The sequence below is a fragment of the Lytechinus variegatus genome, chromosome 4 (assembly GCF_018143015.1).
Source record: "Lytechinus variegatus isolate NC3 chromosome 4, Lvar_3.0, whole genome shotgun sequence".
Lineage (NCBI taxonomy): Eukaryota > Metazoa > Echinodermata > Echinoidea > Temnopleuroida > Toxopneustidae > Lytechinus > Lytechinus variegatus.
In genome coordinates, this window is record NC_054743.1 from 44269668 (window position 1) to 44290127 (window position 20460).

The following is a 20460-nucleotide window of genomic DNA, read 5'->3' on the forward strand; positions in this document are numbered from 1 at the left end:
CTCTTCCGATTTTGTGGCTGCTTCATATTGTTGAAGAGATAAAAATGATTTCTTGTAAACTTCTCCCCTTTCAATCGCTTCTAGGTAAAATTTGGGGTGCCCCCCCCTCTCCGAGATCCACCATTATGGTACTTTTCAGATACCATATGGGCTAAGCCCAATTTGGTCAACTGTCATCTTAGTCCAATTGCCATTTGGTCTACACTACCCTTAGTCTAATTCTCATCTCGTCTAATACTGAGATGAACTAAAGTTCCAAATCAAAATTTGATTTATTACCAGTTCTTCTTACCATCAACTATTGGCATTAGACTAAATGGATATTAGATGAAATGAATGGGCAAAACCAAGCCTCACTGGAAATAACACAATTGTGAATGGGCTTTATGGTAATTGGACCGAATAGTAATGCTGCAGTAATATTTCCCTCGAGTTGAAAACGGCAATTTTATTTATTTTTACCCAAACCAACTACATGTAGCTGGTACATAAATGTGAAATTGGCTGTATTCGACTCACCATATGGCCACTGTAAGGGAAAATTATATGCGTTTCACACTGTACTTTTTGTCCTAAATTGGTGGGGCTAAGGGGGGGTCTTAGCCCCACCAATTTCCCGGGGTTAAGCTCAGCCCACTTTGTTTTCACACTACGTTTTAGCAAAGTGGGCTAGCACGGTAAATAGTACGTTACTATCTGGCCCTGCAAAAAAGCAGGGTTAGCCGGCTTATTGTGGTGCTAGCACCACAATTGCGGTGCTAAGAGATGCAGTGTGAAAACAAAACAGGGCTAAGGAAAGTGGGGCTAAGCATTAACCAATCACAGAAGTCGAATTGCACGGTAATCACGCTCTGTATGGTAAAATCATCAGTATACATGAGCTGAGGGATAATCCGGGGTTAAGGCATTAACCACGGTTGAGCAGATAGTATGGGGTTAAGAAAGACAGTGTGAATCGAAAAAAAGATAATATGGGTTAAGAAAGACAGTGTGAATCGAAAAAAAAGATAGTATGGGGTTAAAGAGAAATTCTAGTAGTTGCAGTAAACACTGATTTTATGAGAAAGTCTGTAAAACCAGGCTTAATTGTCAGTATATCATCGAGGATCTAGATCTGGTACAATTACATTAACTGAACTTTGTGAAATCTTGAAATCTACGCTGAAAAATGTTCACACTGAAGATCACCAACACAGATAGGCACACGTGGGACAGTGTATTATTATTGCTGGAATAAAGACCCGACGGAAGTGACCGAATCCGCGCTCATTTTGCTTATTTCTCAGCAATTACACAATTTCTTCCAAAATCGTTTGGCACATATTTTTTATTCATACAAACAGACACTTGGGTGGTCATTATATTAGATTCTGTACAAATTCATTTTGAGATCATTACCAATACTGGAATTTATCTTTAAGGAAATGCAATGTGAAAAGCAGGGCTAAATGACAATTGTACCACATGGCTGGTAGATGAATTACATGTAGATTAACTAGGATTAGACCAAATGCGATAAGACTAAAACAGAGAGTAAAAATTAGACAAAGTGGGTGTAGACCAAGTAGCAATTTACCACCACTTGGAGTGCATAATGAAAACTACATCGTCTGAATAAATCACACACACACAAAAATCACAATCTCCATACTTTTGTCATAAAGGAATTTATTTTCAAAAATGTCACTTTCATTATGCCTGTATTTTACTGAATTATATGAAATAAGATGTAATAGCAAAAGACATTTGATACTAGATTGTCTGTATTGTGTGGCACCAAATCATTACTGACAAATTTTAAGGGTTCTATACCTTAAAAATTATATGCAAGTTTTCAACAGTGTACATTTCAAAAGTTACATATTTTAACGAGATGTCTACTTTTGTCATAAAACGTTTGAAATCTTAACATTCTTTCATAACATACTTCTGAAAAAAAAAGTTCACTATTCTATCCTCGATTGTATCGAATCAAATCATTTGCTCCTGAAATTCTTGAAGATCTTTTTCTGTCTTTATAGTTGAAATAAATTAAGCCATTATTATACACAAGAATAGATTCATATCAGGGCCCAGTAGCACAAAGCATAGCGATTGATTGCAGAGTTGGGTTGCATGCTTGATTGCACATAATAATCAATGCAATCAATCATAAGTATAAACCCTACAATCAAGTGCTAATCTTTGTGTAACGGGGCCCTAATGTTACATGTATACATAATGTATGGACAGGTACAAGCGCAGTTAGCCTAAATGGGTATAAAATTAAATTTAAAACAAAGTATTAAAAAAAATAAACAAAACTATGTGAACATTTTTCTTCTTGTTTTCATTGTCAACATTCACTTTTGTCAGGTTTAAATTAATTGTTCAATAAAAATACATTGTATTTATATTCTTGGCCAAATTCGTTATTATACCCAGCCGCCATTCATTGCGCCAGACTAAGTGAATATTTAGTTTCTTGTTTTTATTTTCAGAATTCACTATTGTCAGGTTTATTCTGATGGAATAAATGCTACTGCTGTCAATTCATAACTGAAAATATTATTAGCCACAAAAAGCAATATTCTGAATTGTGAGCCCATGCCATTGTGTCAGAGCAGTGTAAAGATTTCAAGTGTTCCTTTTATCACTAGACCACAAGCAATTGATGGCAAAATCAAGGTTCTTATCTAAAAGGCTTTCTACATCCTCTATGTAGAAATTTTATACCTCCACTTTGCTCAATATTTTTTTTCAATATATGAGTTGAAATTGCCAATTTGAGGTTTGCTGGGTATATTCGCCAAAATTGCAAAATTCTTCAAGCTTATCTATTTATATTAACAATGGAATCATAAAATAACAAATTTACTCAATTCTTCAGGGGAGCTTTTCTTCAATATTTGTCATCTGACAGCTTTACTTGAGTTTGGCTAAGTGGCACTATTACTATGGTAACTGTCGGATAAAACAGGACTTGATATATAAAGTGTCAGACAAGTCCTTTCATGAAACGCTCCCCTGGAGCCCATTACTCAAAGCTTAGCAATGATCAAAGAACAAATTTTCACAAATGATTACATCGACTACAATGTACAATCAATCGTAAAATTCGAGCGTACGACCAAGTTTTATGCTGTGTTATGGAGCCCAGATCTGACAAGTTTGCTTGATTTTGATGAGCTAAGACGCACTGTTACTATGGAAACAGACTTGTCGGAAATAATCCCCGACAAATTTCTTTCATGAAATGCTACCCTGAAACTCAGCATGTGCTGGACTCCGCCCAAATTGTTGATCCAACAAGTTTTAACTCTTGAATGTGAGGTCATTTCAAGAGCAAGCAGTGGATTTTTTTTCTATTAAAAATAGACCTCTGGAATATTCGCATTACAAATTTTTAGAAAGCTGGAGGCAAAGATAACATCCTGAAAATGGCAGCACATTCCAAGCTTGAGAAATGATTTTCAAAGACATAAAATATGCAAATACGTTTATTTTTATTATAAAATTGTACATCTACCGTTCATCGTCATTAAGTTATTCAGCACTGCACTATTTGGGGTTAATTTCTCATTATCACAGATAGTATAACAATTTCGGTGAGGCCAAACTTTTTAAATGTGAAATCTACATTTTAACACGTCAAACTAAGTTTGCAGTCCCCAAAACGTGTGATTTACAGATAAATTGTACCTCTACATGCATGTCAAATTTGGTAATTTCATATAACTCCAGACTAAATGACATACCTTACTCTAAACTGAAGAACATAAGAGAGAAAAGAAAACATACAGATGAAGTCATACATTACAACACCTTTTTCATTTTGGAAGAAAACTTCTCCATTTAAATACGCACCAACAAATGAATAATATAGCCTACTAAAATGTCATCTAACGCTTCAAGTGTGTATTGTATGTGTATTGAAGTTTCATTTACCAGCATCATACCACTAAAAGTTCTCTTCGACTTAGGATAATATATAACCTTTTTTTAAATATTCACAAGTTTGCTTTGCATGTGATTGGCTCATGCGTGGCTAATATATATCTAGCCTTTTATTCATAAGTGAATATGTAATAGCATGCAGTTTACAAAAGGCAATACTTTCCCTTCTCCTGGCCCAGGTTCCTCCTCATTTTGTTTTAATGTAGGTTCTTGTTTCAACAGTAACTTGTGCAATGAAATTTATTCCAATCCAATCTAATTCACATGTCAATATCTACCGTAGTTAGGATTTAGCAAATCAAGGGTGCATATAGAAATACTCTGGTCTATCTCACTCATTATATGATAGTATGTACAGAAAAAAAATGGGGGGAGGGGAGGAAAAGACAATTTGCCCCTCAAACCCTCTATTTAAGCAAACACGTTAGAGCGCTAATGAAAATGGAATAGAAATAAACTCCCTTGTTGCATACACAAGTCACATGTAAAGTTCTTGCAATGCCCATAACGACAAACTATAAATAAACTGTGCAGAATCCGAAATAGCCCTCATAACAATATAAGTAACAAATGAACAAATAGTGATGCCAGAACCTTTTTTGGCAATAATCATTCCCATTAATTTCATGTTTCAAAAGAATTTTTTTTTCGTGGGGGTGGGGGGAATAAAGTATTTAATAGGAAATACCATTCTGGGAATATTTCTTGTACCTTCTATTTAAAATGAGTTTGAAAGCATATTGTAATTTTTATGTTTTGCCTTTAATTGATAAGTCATGTAAAATATTTTTTTCTGAATAGGTGTTAATCCAAGGCCTTAATTTTACACTCTTCAAAACAAAACACTAGAGGAACTCACAATGAAAGAAGTTCAATCATATATATTAACTGCATTTCCACACAAATTCTAAGAAAACTCAGCAAATCTGATACCCAAATGACTCCTTGAGGTAAAATTTATTAAATACCATTAAAATCAAAATTGAAACATTTACAATATTTAGACTTAAGAAACAGCTTTAATGTAACAGAATTCTCAACATATAGTGAAATATACAATACCTGTAATTCAACTTATTTCATCTCTTAGAACTGTGATTTAGACAAAACCGACTCCCCTAATTCCAAGATTAGCCCAAGCATGTAATCTTCATATACTCACGTGCTAGCCAAACTGACGGCTTTAAATCAGTATGAACGTTCCACGCAAGCATTAACATTGGAAGGTTGTAGTAATGAGGAGTCTTAGACCTCTTCACACAGGGTGGAAAAAAGCGTGATTTTTATTTTAAAGAAAGATGAGGATATTAGATTGTTTGTTAAATTCCATTGCACAAGACTGAAAACAGAGGCACACTGCTTGGGGTCTTCACTCTGTCATCGGTCACTCTGCTATATCTGTAAGAGAATGAGAAAAAAAAAAATATATATATATATATATATAACACTGAAAATCAAACTCAAATTATCAGAAGCAAAATCATATCATTTTTATTGTTTAAAAAGAATAAGATACATTCATGACATCATCAATTTATCAAGATGTAAAGCAGGGCTCCACGCTAACCCTTTTTCTTCTGGTCCAAACTGTTCATGTCAGACTGGTCAGTAGATATCTATTTTTCCAATTTTTTACTGGTTCGAACGTAAGATTTACTGGTCCTCAAAAAGTAACGAAAAACATAAAAAAGACTCCCCGAAAAAGAGATACAAACAAACGGTACACACACACACAACATAGACCCCTGTTACATCTGAGAGATTCCCTACCTCGGGCCGGCCCGGGGCCTACCTCGGGTCGGAAAGAAATCAGATGTAAACATCCCAAACCTACCTCGGGCCACCTTTTAGCGAACCTACCCGAGACCACATCCAGAGGTAGTCTCGGGTAGGTATCGGGCCGGCCCCGGTCCACCGATTCGTAGATGTAAACGCACACAAGCTTTCGAACCTATCTCGGTCCGTTCGCCAGCTGTCAAATTACGTCATAGCGCGCGCTATCCCCTCCCCAGCCCCGTCGTTCTTCGAATGTTTTTGCGGCATGCGACATGTGAATTGTGATTGATAAAGTCTTTGATGTGAGTGAAAAGAAGTATTTTAAACGTATCCTTTTCAAGTCGATCATATCTTCAACGACTGCTGGGATCATCAGCATTCTTTCAGAATCTCGGGTAACTTCAATTAGCGCGCGCGAATTATTCGGAGCCTAGATCAAGAGCGCCTTTTAAAAGTGTCAGCAATCGGATGCCGCTCGAAACAGTACAGATAGGGCGAAAGGGGAGGGAATGAACACTGTGATGTAAACAGACCACATTTCGGACTCGGTCCGTTCGCGAAGCTAATCCACCAATAATCCAGTCAAGGCTGCAAGTGGCTCGGTCGGGTCTCGGGTAGGAAACTTTCAGATGTAACAGGGGTCATAATTTATGAGAGACTTTCTTTAAACACGCCAGAGCCATTTATATAATTTACAAAACAGGAGAAATTTTTTTTGCTGGTCATGTTGGACCAGTAAATCTGGCTATTTCTGAATAGTTACTGGCCCGACAGCAATTTTTACCAACCTAAAACCATTGGGACCAGTGCCAGTGTTGCGCGCTGTGTAACATGAACTAGGACAGCAGCAGCTATACATAATAGGAATCCCTAAATTTCAAGCAGCTGGCTTTTCTAGGGTGATGCTTAGAGTTTGTGATGTACTTATTTACAATTACAAATTGATTTCTAAATCTAATTTATTTTAACTTTTGAGGAATATGATTGGTTCAGCTTATTGTTACCTGGTGATACAAATGTTCCATGCAAGAGCAATATTTTTTAAATGTTTCATACCCCACGACATTCATGCAAGGTGTCCCTATTTTCATGAAAAATCTGTCTGTGAGTACTATTGTATAGGAAACTCGCCAGTGTCCCTATTTTCAACTTCTACCATCCATTTTCTCCTACTTTCTCTGGTTACAAGATAAGCAGATGTGTCACTGTTATGATAAGTTCAACAATGCAATAACGGGAAGATGATTCCATAGAATTAAGGTAAAATAAATATCATACTTAATACTACACTAGATACTTACCGCTCCTATTTCGTCCCCTATGTCATCATCGAAGCCCTGATCGTCAAACGCCACCTCGTCATCCTCGTAGTCTTGGCCGAATGCGACTGATTCGTTGATCTTGGCATGTTCGGGCAGTTCTCCGTAAACTTTCAGGTTTCTTGCTTCATCAGCATTGTATCTGAGGATGACGTCTGCCTTCTCATCTTGGTATTCACGTAGGCCGATTAATATGATATCACCCTGGTTGATCCAAACCTGAAAGAATTCATAAAGATCTAGATGTCAATCACAAAATTGTCGAAGCAACATAAGCATTAGCTTTCATCTGAATGGAGTGTTGAAAAACCATTCTTTGATTGATGTATAGGTATAAACTGCTTTTTTATTCACTCTGTCTCATGTCCTCATGAACGGGACAATGCAGAGTTAAACTGTTGAAAACGATTACATCGTAAGTCATTTGGGGGTAACCATAAAGCATTTCTTGCTAATCCTACCCAACACAAGAATGCATTTTTTTGGCCAAATTGAATCTCCTTTGAATAGTCTAAACTTCCTGTTCATACCATTTCATTTTGAAGGCCCTGTTATATTGTCCCGTGCAAGCCTTGTGGGGGAATTTCAGGCAACTATATTTGTCACCCTCAAGTCGCCTGCATGTCACCCGCATTGACAGTATCTCGTATTTCATACGCCGCTGCCCGCAGAAGAGCCCACAGGTCTGATTTGCACACAGAAAAGTTTTAAACATGCTCCAAACTTTGTTACGGGTGAATTGTAGGAAATCACCCGCAACTCACCCGCAAGGCTTGCACGGAACGATATGAAAAGGCATTTACTTTCACCAATCTACTGCTCAGATTTTTCATCTTCTTGCAATTAGGGTTAGAGCTACCTTAAACCACTACTCCCCCATTCCCATATCAAGGGCCCATTTCATTAAACTTTATAAAAATAACAAATTTGCAATAACAGTTCAAAGCTACTGAAATCAATCGATCTGATTGGCTGATAGTAAAGTTTCAACAGAAATTATGCATTCGCTTTATAACAAATCTTTATGAAACAGAACCCATACTGGCAGGTCACTCACCTTTTTTCTTAATTTTCCTCTGATATGACATAACCTCTTTTTGCCATCGAAACACAGCGCATCTAACCTTCCATTCCCAAGCATCTTGAGAACCTGGGCATATTCTGTGTGAAGATATGGAGAATTATTTAAGTTCTTGAAGGTAAAAATTATAAGTGTACTGTATATGTGACAGGACTTGGACAATAAAAGGAGAGTATCACTCTTGTCTCAAAGAGAAATACCAGGGGGGTGTTTCACAAAGATTTAAGTATGACTTAGGTCGCACTTAAACGTCGACGCATCCATGATATGCAACGCGCAATCTTATTGATCAATACGCAGTAGTGCGCTCCTCTTGGCATGATCTGACCAATGCTGTCATGCCTTTTATACTGCGCGCAACTAGACATTTAAGTGCGACTCTTAGTCATACTTAAATCTTTGTGAAACACCCCCCAGTTGTGGTAACAATCTAAAAATGAGTTCAAATAGAATCCAATAAAATTACCACCCCATTGTTTGTATGTATAAATGAAAAATAGTGCAAAATTTCTCTGGAAGAAATTAGCTCAGAAATTTGCAAAATAAGCATGGAATTCCATCAAATGTCTGTTATTTTTCAAAGCAATATTAATACACTCTCCCACATATACTTTTCTGTGTTAACTAGTGATCATCAGAATTTTCGGTTTTGAGCTAAGATTTCATGATTTCATAAAGATATGTACATCTAGATATATGACAATATTGTGATAATTGACAGGCCTGATAATTAACCTTGATTTAAGAAGACTTTCTCATGAAATTATTGTTTGCTGCAACTACTTCATTTACCTTTAAAGCTAAATGCAAGTAGTCATAGTGAATAATTTTGAAAATAATTTGGTTTACATGTAGGCCTATACGATATCAGGCATAAAAGGCAGAATGATTCACGACAATAATGCAGAAGACAATACCACAAGAAAAGAAGACAAGATCATTGGTCATATTAGGACAAAATTGTCAAGTTGAAAAAAAAAAAGAATACATCAAGTGTCTCGTCTTGTAAACCTTGTTTGGACAAGAGGGCGGGATTGTGTGTGCTTGTCTTTTCATCGTCATCAGGGTGGGCCGATGCTTCTTTTAAAAAAAAGAAGATACAATGGCCACTACACTGATGCAGTATTGGAATGTTGGATGATACCCAAGTCTAATTCACATTCCCAGGCTGTACCAAAGATTTGGCCAGGCTTTCAACAGCACATTCTGGCATAGATCCACAGGAAATATGGCACAAAATGACTGCATTGGAGTGTAGAAGACCAGCCAGTTTTTATCTAAAAAAAAAATTGCTCAAAACTTTGTTTCTTTTCCTTTCTTAAAAACAAGGGAATAAGGTCAATTTTGAGGATGATGACTGGGGCCCTGGGGGTGGGGGATGCAGAATTTTTCCATGACAAGAACGTTGTTATCAATCAACATTCAGCACAATCCCCACCTTGATCTGCAATTGATACCGTGTTTACACAGTGACATGGCTCGGGGGTTCGACACGCGAGCCGTGCTCAACACGGCAATTTTATGCTGTGTAAACGCGATCAGTGTGATCCGCGAGCCGTGTCAAACACGGCTTTTTTGATCCGCCAAAATCGTAGGTTTCAACCCGCGAGCCGAGTCAGACTCGGCAATTTTTTCGTGTGTAAACAGAAAGCCGTGTCGAACTCTCTTGACCAGGTCACTGCGCGCGCTTTCACTTTTCGCATTGTTGTTGTTCGCACGGACAAGATTCGATTCCGGCGGTGAATTTCCCGGTTTAATTTGCGACGTCATAATTCTTCTTCCGTTCGAGATCCGCGAGCCGTGTTGAACTCGCCTTTTTATATGTATGTATAAACGTTATCTCTGATCCCTTCTTCGCAGTGTTCAACCCGACTCGTGGATTCAACACGCGAGCCGAGTCAATGTGTAAACACGGTATTTGTAGACTAGAAATCTACACTAACCTTGACCTTCTTCTTTGAAGACCAATTCTCTTTTCTCTGACTCATTCTCATTCTTTCCTCTCCTCCTGTTCTTTCCTCCCTTTCCTGTGGAAAAAAAAAATATTTAGTGGCATAAGATATGTAAAATAGGATTCATCTCAACAAATATTAAAACCTTCACTTTGATTACTTAATAACTGCTAAGAATTATAAAGTTACCGGTAATCCTGTTACCCGATGGCTTGCTCTTCAATGGTTCAAGAAAACACTTGCTCATTTAAACGTATACATCTACAGAATACCGGGTACAGGCTATTATGAGTCAAGGTCTACATGATGAAATATAAGACATCCTCTTTATTTCCGTTTGCATTTCTCTGAAAGAGAAAGAAATCTAGAAAGTTCCTGGTATTATGTATTTCAAATGTAGCGTTATCATTAGAAGTTTTAAGTTGAACTACTTCTCAACAAAAAAGTCAAAATGTTGCTTGCAAAATCAATTCATAATTGATTTAAGACATTAAAGGTGAATGAAACCTTTGGAACAAGATAGCTTGTGTGAAAACAGAAAAATCAAAGAAACATATCGACAAAAGTCTGAGAAAAATCGGACAAATAGTGAGAAAGTTATGAGCATTTGAATATAGCGATCACTAATGCTATGGAGATCCTCCAATTGGCAATGCAACAAAGATGTGTGATGTCACTTGTGAACAACCCTCTCCATTACTTAAGTATATATTTCACTAAATTGCCTGTTCTATCACATCTATCAGTTGATGTGTTCTTCCTATAGGAGGGCATGTAGTACAGATTATTAAAGAACACATCATGGATAAAGAGTTTGTACCACCATAAGAAAAAGCAAAAAGATACATTTTGGGGGTATCAAAGGGAAAGTTGTTCATATGTGACACAGAGATGCCAAGTTCAAAAAAATGTTATGCGTGAGACTTTCATGACTCGACGTCTCTGTGCGCGGTCAGTACTTACAGTGGTACGTTGCGAAAAGGCGCGCGCGCATTGCCCCCTAACATAGGCCTAATTTTAATGGTGGCTGCATGCATATACAACATCATGTAGCAAGCCGTCTGCGTACGAGAAATTTAAAATCGTTTAATCAATGTTTTAAAAACTCCTCGAAACATACGGCTGCCAGCTGTCTAGATAAGGCCACATTAACTGATTAAGAATAAGAGAGAGGGCATGGCAAACTTAATATATGTCACGCATGTTGCCTTACTTAGTCCCATTCATGTTTGTCAGCATTCATCGTCATACACTGACTGCACTGAAAACAGTTACACACATGCAACACCACTCAACAGTCACTCACAGATGTCTGTTTTGCCGCGTATCTTTGCGACGTTTCGTCGATAAATTGTGAAGAAATTCTCAATGAATGAACTGTATTGCTGCTTTTCAAAACTCACCTTTATTCTTCGGCATGATTGGTGATCCGGTAAAACTCTAAATGATAAATCTACCACAGGAAACTCAAAAATAATGTGCGCAATTCTCGGAAGAATGAATGAGCGATTGTTACTGTTAGTTTACGTACCGTACGCATGCATGCAAAGTATTAATTGCACATATAACACACGTGCATATATCATGATCGCGCGAAGAGCGAGAGGTACATGAAGAGCGGAGGTTATCTTGCGCACAACATCCTTGGTTCCGAAAATAGCAGACTATGTAATGCATTCGAACGTACATAATCGCAAAATAAAATAAGCAATATAGTCCCATATACTATAGTATAGTATATTATATTATAATATAGTATAGTTTATTCAAACCAAAATCAAACACATTCATAGTAATGGTATAAAGCAAGACATCAAATATTTGATTAGGTTTGGGACCCCATTGAAGCACAGCTTAACAGCTAGGGCCCCTGTAGAGATGAATAACATATCTACAATAACTAACGTACAATGATGAACAATGTTGTAAGTAACTACAGACAACCCCCCCCCCCTTCAGCTATACACACATACACGCACACACAAACCCACACATCACACCCCCCCCCCACACACACCAGGGGCGGATCCAGCTTTCGCCAATAGGGGGGGCCGAAAAATATTTTGATCAACATTTTTCTCGATTGGCCGCTACAATCTGTTTTTTTGTTGGTTTTTCACGGGGTAGTCCTAACTAAAGACTGAAGTTTTAAGTATATGTTAGTTTTTATTGCTATAAACAATAGAAGGTATCTCATGTGGTCTTAATATATAATGCGAGCGCGAAGCGCGAGCTAAAAATCTTTGATATTTTATGTCCTTAGAACTGAAGATTCAGAGCAGTTTTTATAATCATGAACAAAGATAAGTATCCAACTAAACAATGCGAGCGCGAAGCGCGAGCCGAAATTTTATCATATAGTAACGTGAAAAGTGACTCAATTAGGACTGTCTTTAGTGATTATTGAAGAGGATACAAGTATCACCAAATAAATAATGAGAGTGCGAAGCGCGATTCGAAATTTCTGATATTCCGACCTGAAAAAAGTCTGAGCGCGTTTTATTTAAATAAACAGGCTGTGTATCTCAAACAATTAAATGAGATCGCGAAGCATGAGCTTAATTTTTTGATATACTGACATGATAAAGGAGCATTTTGACAAATTTTGGTAAAAATTTCCAAAGAGCATATAGGTATCTCACAAATTAAATAATGCGAGCGCGCAGCGCGAGCTGAACATTTTGATACACATTAACAATTTGTGTAAATCAAACTAAATAATAAATGCTTGATGTGCTCAAAAATTGCGTGCAAATTGATATCAGAACTGGATATATTGTATATATATTGGTTATATATTAGTGTCATTTAACCTTCTTGAATGGGATTCATTACACAGGCAATGCGATTCCCCTCACCTTTTTTTTGTTTCCTTTCGGGGTCGGGCCGGTCGTTACGAGGCTGTAAATTACACATCATGGGTAAAATACCTCTTTCTTACTTTTCTTTCTGTTTTTCGTAGTTTCTATCAAGGTAAAGAGTAAACTTTTTTCTGCATGCAGGTTGTCAAAAAATAGGGGGGCCGGGGCCGGCTCGGCCCCCTCCTGGATCCGCGCCTGCCAGGGGCGGATCCAGGATTTTGAAATAGGGGGGCGCCAGCGGCGAGGGAGCGAAGCGACCGAGCGGGGGGAGGGTGTGGGAGGGGGGATACCCCCCGTCCCACGGCAAGGACTTTTTCAAAAAATCATGTCCAAAAGTCGTATTTTGAGAGCACCTTTAGAAGAAAAATGCACACTTAAATCACTGTAACTTCATGAATAAAAGACACATACTGACTCATTTAGGAGCTGGTTTCCAGTCACACACCGTGTAAGCGGTCATTCAAAACATACATTTGGCAAATTAGGCTCTTCACTTGCTTGCATCGTGTGATTGAAACGTCAAATTTAAATGATACGAAACTGAGACTTGTAATCGATAAGTTCCGAATAATCCATTCTGTTTATTGTCATTTGTGTATTTACATTGTGTGTTTCAAACGAGAATTGTTTAGTCGTATGGCAACATGCATAAAATTTGGTTCTTTTTTCCCCAAAATGCACAGTAAATTGTTACAAACTACAGAAAAAAAACGACATCATCTTCTGGTAATCAACCTTTTCCCTCGTATTATTTTCAAATCATCTTCAATAATCCAGTCATTCTGCACAACCTCAAAGTAATATAATTTTGCTCCTTGATAATTCGTTGGAATGATTGCTTCGGCGAAACTTAGTTGGGGCGCCCTGGATAATATGCCTCTGAATCTACCAGAAAGTGTAAAAGTTAGTTTACATTAAATACAAATATGTCTGACCTATACATTTCAGTGAAAACGTACATGACCAAGGCAGAATGATAATGCTGCGCACGTGGCGCCCGATATAGGGCTTCATCTTTGAGTGAAGAATAATCTCGGGGATAGACATTATCATTCGCATCGTTGACACTTTCTCTCGCGATCTGTTACTTACAATTTACATGTATTTGCCATAAAGACGGACAAACGCACGTTACAAAAAACACAAAATTTCGGGAAAAAATGATATCCAATCCAACATCTTCATACTGGTCACTGCACTGCAACTCCCGATTACAAGTGGTGCAACTTTCCAACCAATCGACTTGCGCGCCCTGGAATTCCGGAATTTACATATTGCAATACAGTATGACAGAGGTGCATTTGTGCGAACACAAAGGCCATGAGCGTAAGTTAAAATATAGTTTTGACTAGATCTAGCCCTTGAAATTGACTACATTGTACCAATCCAGTAAATATAACCATCCAAAAAAAAAAAAAATCCGGCGAAAATAGGGGGGGGGGGGCGCGCGCCCGGGGCGCCCCCCTCTGGATCCGCCACTGGTGCCCCCAAGCAATATTGCAGTACATGAGATGAGGCATGACAATAGCATTGTATAGAGTAACTAGGGTCTGCTGGGGGAGGAAAAACCGAAGTTTGGATATTACTCCAACTCTCCGAGACACAAGGTGATTTTTCCATGATAAAAATTCAGCAACCGTAACACCGAGGAACTGCATATGTTGACTGCAGCTTATCTGTTGACCACCAACAACTAAATGATTAACACCATCAGGGATAACCTTATATTATACATATTGTGTTTTACCAGTATTTAATAACAATTTGTTCGGCAGCAAAACCATGCAAAATTCAGTATTAACTGTTTGCATTAGAGTGTGAATATTCTTATGAGAATATAATAAACAAGTATCGTCAGCAAAAAGAGAATATGTAAATAATTGAGACGAATTTATGGTGTCATTAATGTAGATCAAAAATAACAATGGGCCAAGAACAGATCCCTGTGGTACACCATATTTTACATTACCTGATTGTGACTTAGTACCATTAACAGTAACAAATTGTAATCTATTTTCCAGGTAACTTTTAAACCAATTTAAGGCTGTACCTCGCACGCCATAATGTACAAGTTTTTTCAAGAGAATTTTGTGGTCAATATATTGTGTCAAAAGCTTTTGACAAGTCTAAAAATATACCAAGGCAATACTTCCCACCATCAATTGCACTGACTATTGTATTGATTAAATTTAAAACACCCATACTGGTGGAGCAATTTTTACGGAATCCAAATTGCTGAGGGATAATAGTTTTATTAATAAGCAAAAATTCATTCAACCTTTTGTAAACTATTTTCTCTAGAATCTTTGAGAATATTGGCAACAATGCAATTGGCCTATAATTCTCAATGCATTTGCGATCATTCTTTTTGAAAACTGGGACCACTTTTGCTATTTTTAACTTGTTAGGAACCACCCCTTGAAACATTGATTTATTAAATATGTCACAAAGTGGATCTGCAATAACATGAATACAATCTTTTATAATTCTAGGTGAAATATCATCTGAGCCTGAGGACTTAGATGGTTTGAAAGCTGAGACTATGTTAACAATTTCATGTGCAGATGTTGGTCTAAAAAATAAGGAGGATGGAGTCCTGGGGTGACAAATGATTTTCAAAGGATGTCTAGACAGGCGGAATTTCTTTGCTTATGTTTCTAGGCAAATTAATAAAATACTTATTAAAATATTCTGCTTTATCCAAGTTTGATTTTAGGTGTTGTTCCCCATGGTACATTTCATCTGGTATGGGATCACGTTTCCCCCTCCCAAGTAAACCGTTAATATGATACCAGGTCTTCCGAATGTCCCTCTGTGTATTTCTAAGGACATCATCATAATAACTTTTTTTACTCTTACGAACTAAATTCGTCAATCTGTTTTTATAGTCTACATATTTCCTTTTATTGACCTCATTTTTATGTCTAATATATGTGCAGTAGAGCTTATTTTTGTGATTAATAGATTTTAGGAGTCCTTGAGTGATCCAAGGTTTCTTGCATTTCTTTTTTCTACTCAACCGAACAAGAGGAAAATGAGATTCATACAATTTACTAAATATGCTTAAGAATTGATTGTAACTTTCATCCGCATTATCAACATTATAAAGTAAGGACCAATCAGTGACCAGAATTTCTTGTTTAAAATTTTCAACTCTTCCATTTGTAATCACACGTCGATATATTTCATCGTTCACTTTTTCCTTTGTAAGAGACTTGCCTTTATTTATGCTAAAAATATTATTGCAGTATTATGGCATAACATTGATTCGCCTGTTTTCCATGAAGAGGAATCCAAATTTCTTGGAATAATTTACAAACATTAAGCTAGTGTAAGTTAAGGGGCCGGGGCGGGCAAATATAGTGCCAAAAAGATTACATAAGAATAAAGGAAAAAGCTAGGACATGCATTTCTTCACAGATTGATAAACCATGACCAAACATATAAGTTATACTTAATTGCTAGGGCGTAGAATCGTGTTTTCAAGTTCAGTGACGTAATGACCCCCCCCCCTCCCCCGTCGGGGTCGGCAGGTGCCCCGGCAATTATAACATCACTTTTACAGAACTTGGAGCTCCCCGGCCCAACCCCCAAAAAAAAAAAAAAATAATTAAAAAATAAAGCAAAGAAGGAAAGGGGGAAATAAAAAAAAAGTTTGAATCTGACGAACAGTCATGATAGTCACTACCACAAATGAAAATGAGGGGCATATTAATACTTGCCTCGGTGGCTATATTATATTCATGTATAATTAGATATACCAAGTCAGGGGCGTAGATAGCGGGGGGATGGGGGGATGCATCCCCCCCAGAATTTTAGGTGGGGGGATGGTGTGTACAATCATCCCCCCCAGGTTTCTGTGGGGGAAGAAGCAAAACTATACAGTAATAAAGCAATGAATGCTAATTAAAATCAATCAATAATAATAGCAGTAATAATCATAACGTACAGCAATGACAAACATGATCAAAATTGGACTTTTATTCAGAGTCAATCATCTTATATGCATTTACAACTTGCAAGTTTTAAGTAAGAACAACTGTCTTGCGTCGTCATATACATTTAAGGATCGTTATTCACGAAGTACATTTCCGTATAATAATTATGTATTTGCAAAGGAGATAAGTTCAAAATATTTCATTACAGATTTAAGAAAGTGTCGCCTAATCACTCCCTTTCAGAGCAATTGCTTTCATAACACTTTAACACTGTTCATACGAATTAATAAGAAATTACCTATACACATACACTAACCCTTTTCCCTGCTGGCCATGTCCTCAACCCCTACTTTGCAAAGGAAAGGTGAAAATTTTCAGTCTCTAAGGAGCGAATTAGTAAATGAATGATTTTGGAATGAAAGTGCAAATTTTGGATGGCCTCAGTGATATCCGAGGTTTTTTTCACTCAATATTTTTGGCGCAATGTATTTTGGAATTACTTATACCAGTGATTTCTGTACGTGCGCAGTCTTCTAGGTTTGAAGGTTATAAACTGTTACATTTCCTTACCTATGTTTTTATCATAATCATCATAATAAGGTACATAATAAGAAATGAATCGAAATTATAACAAGTTACTACCTATACAGTTTACTTCCGACAACCCGGTGAGGTTTATTTCATTTCCATACTTAATTCAATCAAGCCTTTGTAATCATGGTAATTTTAAACAGAGTGTGCTTATCATTTTAGTGTCCGCATATCTGCACGTGGATAAGAAATATAATGTTGAGCTTTTTTTATTTTACCCCTATTACTATAATTGTAATTGATATTTTTTTAGTTATTTGGCTGTTTATTTGTTTATTCCTTTAGTTGTTGATTCATTCGTTTGATCATTAACAATATCGCTACTTTTAAAAGAGTAAACTACTATACTAGTAAAATAAGGAATACTAGTTATTCTAGATCATGTTTAGCAGGACTGTCATGACCAAGATGATAACTAGACATCCGACAAATGACATTTCTCTTATGATCATCTTTACTCATTGTCATTAATCAAACAAAAGATTACTGCCATGAAAAATGTGCAAGGAAGTTTGTTTATTACTGGATGCCCTGTTTATTGCTGAAAGCAAAGTGATTAAAAGACACACGAGATAATCCATGAGGCAGATCGTGTTATTTTGTTATCTTTAACTCGTCTGCTTTGGCCCATGATATTTTGTTTTTATCGAGTACGTTATCTCCTTCATTCTTTATATCTATATATTACTTATATATATATATATATATATATATATATATATATATATATATATATATATATATATATATATATTAATTATATATATAATTATATTAATTAGATATATATTATATTATATTATATTATATTAATATATATATATTATATTATTATATTATATTATATATATATATATATATTAATTATATATATTAATTAATATATAATTGATATATATATATATATATATATATATATAAAGTATGACCCAGCTAGGGATCATCCCCCCAGGTCTAAGGACCTGTCTACGCCACTGTACCAAGTCCAGATCTAGCTGGCTGCATGTGAGGAGGAACTTGATGATTGGGCTTGCCAAAACAATAATTGATTGTTTAGCTGTACAGAGTATAGTCAATAAGATGGACTTATAAAATGAAAACAGTTGCCTAAAACAAAAGAAAAAGTTTTCACAGACTACTTGAATGATTCACTTGGTAATTTTGGTCCATTGAGGATGCAACAGTAAAGGTTCTATCTCCAGTCCATTTTCGTTTAGTTGAATATGTGGATCTTCGGAGAAGATCTAGTTCTTCTGCCTGGGACATAAATTTCTAAGCAATAAGAAAAATATTTTGGGGCTGAATTATTAAGTGATTTGTATACCAATAGAATTAGCTTTTATTGAAAATGATTCGCCGTCTAAAAGGGATTCAGAGTAAATTATTATCATTATTATTATTTTTTTCAGTTTTCATTTATTTATTTATTTGATTGTTTGAGGGGCACCCAAGTCCCCCATCTTTACGCCACTTGGGTAGGTGTTTGACTCTGTCGTTTATCCCTTATCTCCTCGTCCCCCACTGCTATCCAAAAGAGACATGCAAAACAATTATCTACTTTTTTGGAAGAGGTGAAAAATTCCTACCACAGAAGCTACTATTTAGCGGAGTAGCGCCATCTGAGTTTCAAGTTGTGCTATATATCGTCCATATTGCATTGACAATAGCGTAAAACACCAATACCGGATCGCGGAATTGGTATTGGCGATATAGGGGGACTCTTCCAATAACTGGTTTCTTCCTGGAAGCAATTGAAATCTCCCAAAATTTTCCTTGGACTTCACTCAAAGATGCCGCTGCACCAGCTAGCGGACCCCTGGCAAAAAGTGCCAGTAAAACAATTAGCAGAGGTAAATATAAATAGGCATATCATTATCAGTTTTAAAAAGTAAATCGTGAATCGGGATGGCCTACCAATGTAACAATGTTGGAGGCCAGTTTGGCCTCCTTGCTACTGGCTGGCTGCTTCCGTCGCGATATATGGCACCGGAACAGCTGAGGTGGCACCGTGGCACTACATGTACGTTGACATTGCCATTTCTGTTGTTTGCCTCATTATTTAGTGACAGATCTTTAAATTTGAGGATTGTGACCTAGAATTGCATGCTCCAGTAATCATGTCATGGTTATGGAATTAGACTAATTAACTTGCTTTTGCCTCCAGAATCATTAAATAAAATTTGACGGGAAATTGAGAAACGTTACACTGACTTATTTACAGTAATCTTGTTGATACCTCTGTAACCAAAAATCTGTATTTCATCCAGGATTAAGCCTAGGCCAATGCCCTGTGACTCTGTTTAGTTAATATAAGGCCTAAACTCGACTACTGAATTAGTTCATACTCAACTTCTTACATTTCCCCAAGAAAATTGTGCATTTTGCTCAATCTTTTTTGAGATTTGGCACATGTGTACAAAAAGACAATAGAAACAAATTCATCAACAAGAAACATATTTTTTCCCAGCAGAATTTTGTCTCACTGAGGTCAGAAGCCCAATTGTTTTGCATGTGGATGATAACAAAAATATTATAAAAACAAAAGGTGAATAAAAAAAATGAATAAAAGTAGACGGTGAAAAAGGGTAATTTTTCTTGAGGGATCTGCTTATTACATTTCCATTTACCGTCATTGTAGTCCTTTTGCCACAAATGCAAACAATGGAAATTTCATGGTCTCCCAAACTGGAGACTGTCTCGAAATCGGATACCCGAATTCTTTACAAATGTCTCTGATATTGGAGATAATCTCCTGCATGGGAGACAGTGTCCCAAATTGGCTGTGCGCCTCTACTGATAAGGAACGATAGGCCTACTTGTATGACTAAAACTTCATTTAAAATGCCAGATATCATGGACATAGCCCCCCCTTTATATTAAAGCCATCAGAGTCAAATTAGAGAGACTTTTAAGAGTACAAGACCCAAATTGGTTAAGGAACGTTGGCAAATGATTGTAATCTGTAAAATCCTGAATGTTACTTTATGACTGCATTATTTTATAGAA

General features: G+C 36.7%; 2 protein-coding genes across 2 annotated transcripts in view; one reads left to right on the plus strand and one right to left on the minus strand.

Moving 5' to 3' along the window:
* Positions 1–1649: 1649 nt before the first annotated feature.
* On the minus strand, positions 1650–11591 carry LOC121414150 (eukaryotic translation initiation factor 1A, Y-chromosomal-like). The gene is made up of 5 exons (XM_041607222.1): positions 11468–11591; positions 10056–10139; positions 8089–8192; positions 7014–7250; positions 1650–5334 (listed from the first exon to the last, which is right to left on the minus strand). The coding sequence occupies exons 1-5, from the start codon at positions 11481–11483 to the stop codon at positions 5329–5331; spliced, it is 447 nt and encodes a 148-aa protein (XP_041463156.1). The 5' UTR covers positions 11484–11591; the 3' UTR covers positions 1650–5328.
* A 7521-nt stretch (positions 11592–19112) lies between these two features.
* LOC121414151 (ribosomal protein S6 kinase alpha-3-like) overlaps positions 19113–20460 on the plus strand; it is a 57130-nt gene continuing 55782 nt past the window's right edge. Inside the window, exon 1 of the mRNA XM_041607223.1 lies at positions 19113–19304. Coding sequence (XP_041463157.1) covers positions 19245–19304 — 60 coding nt within the window. The 5' untranslated portion in view covers positions 19113–19244. The remainder of the gene's footprint in view (positions 19305–20460) is intronic.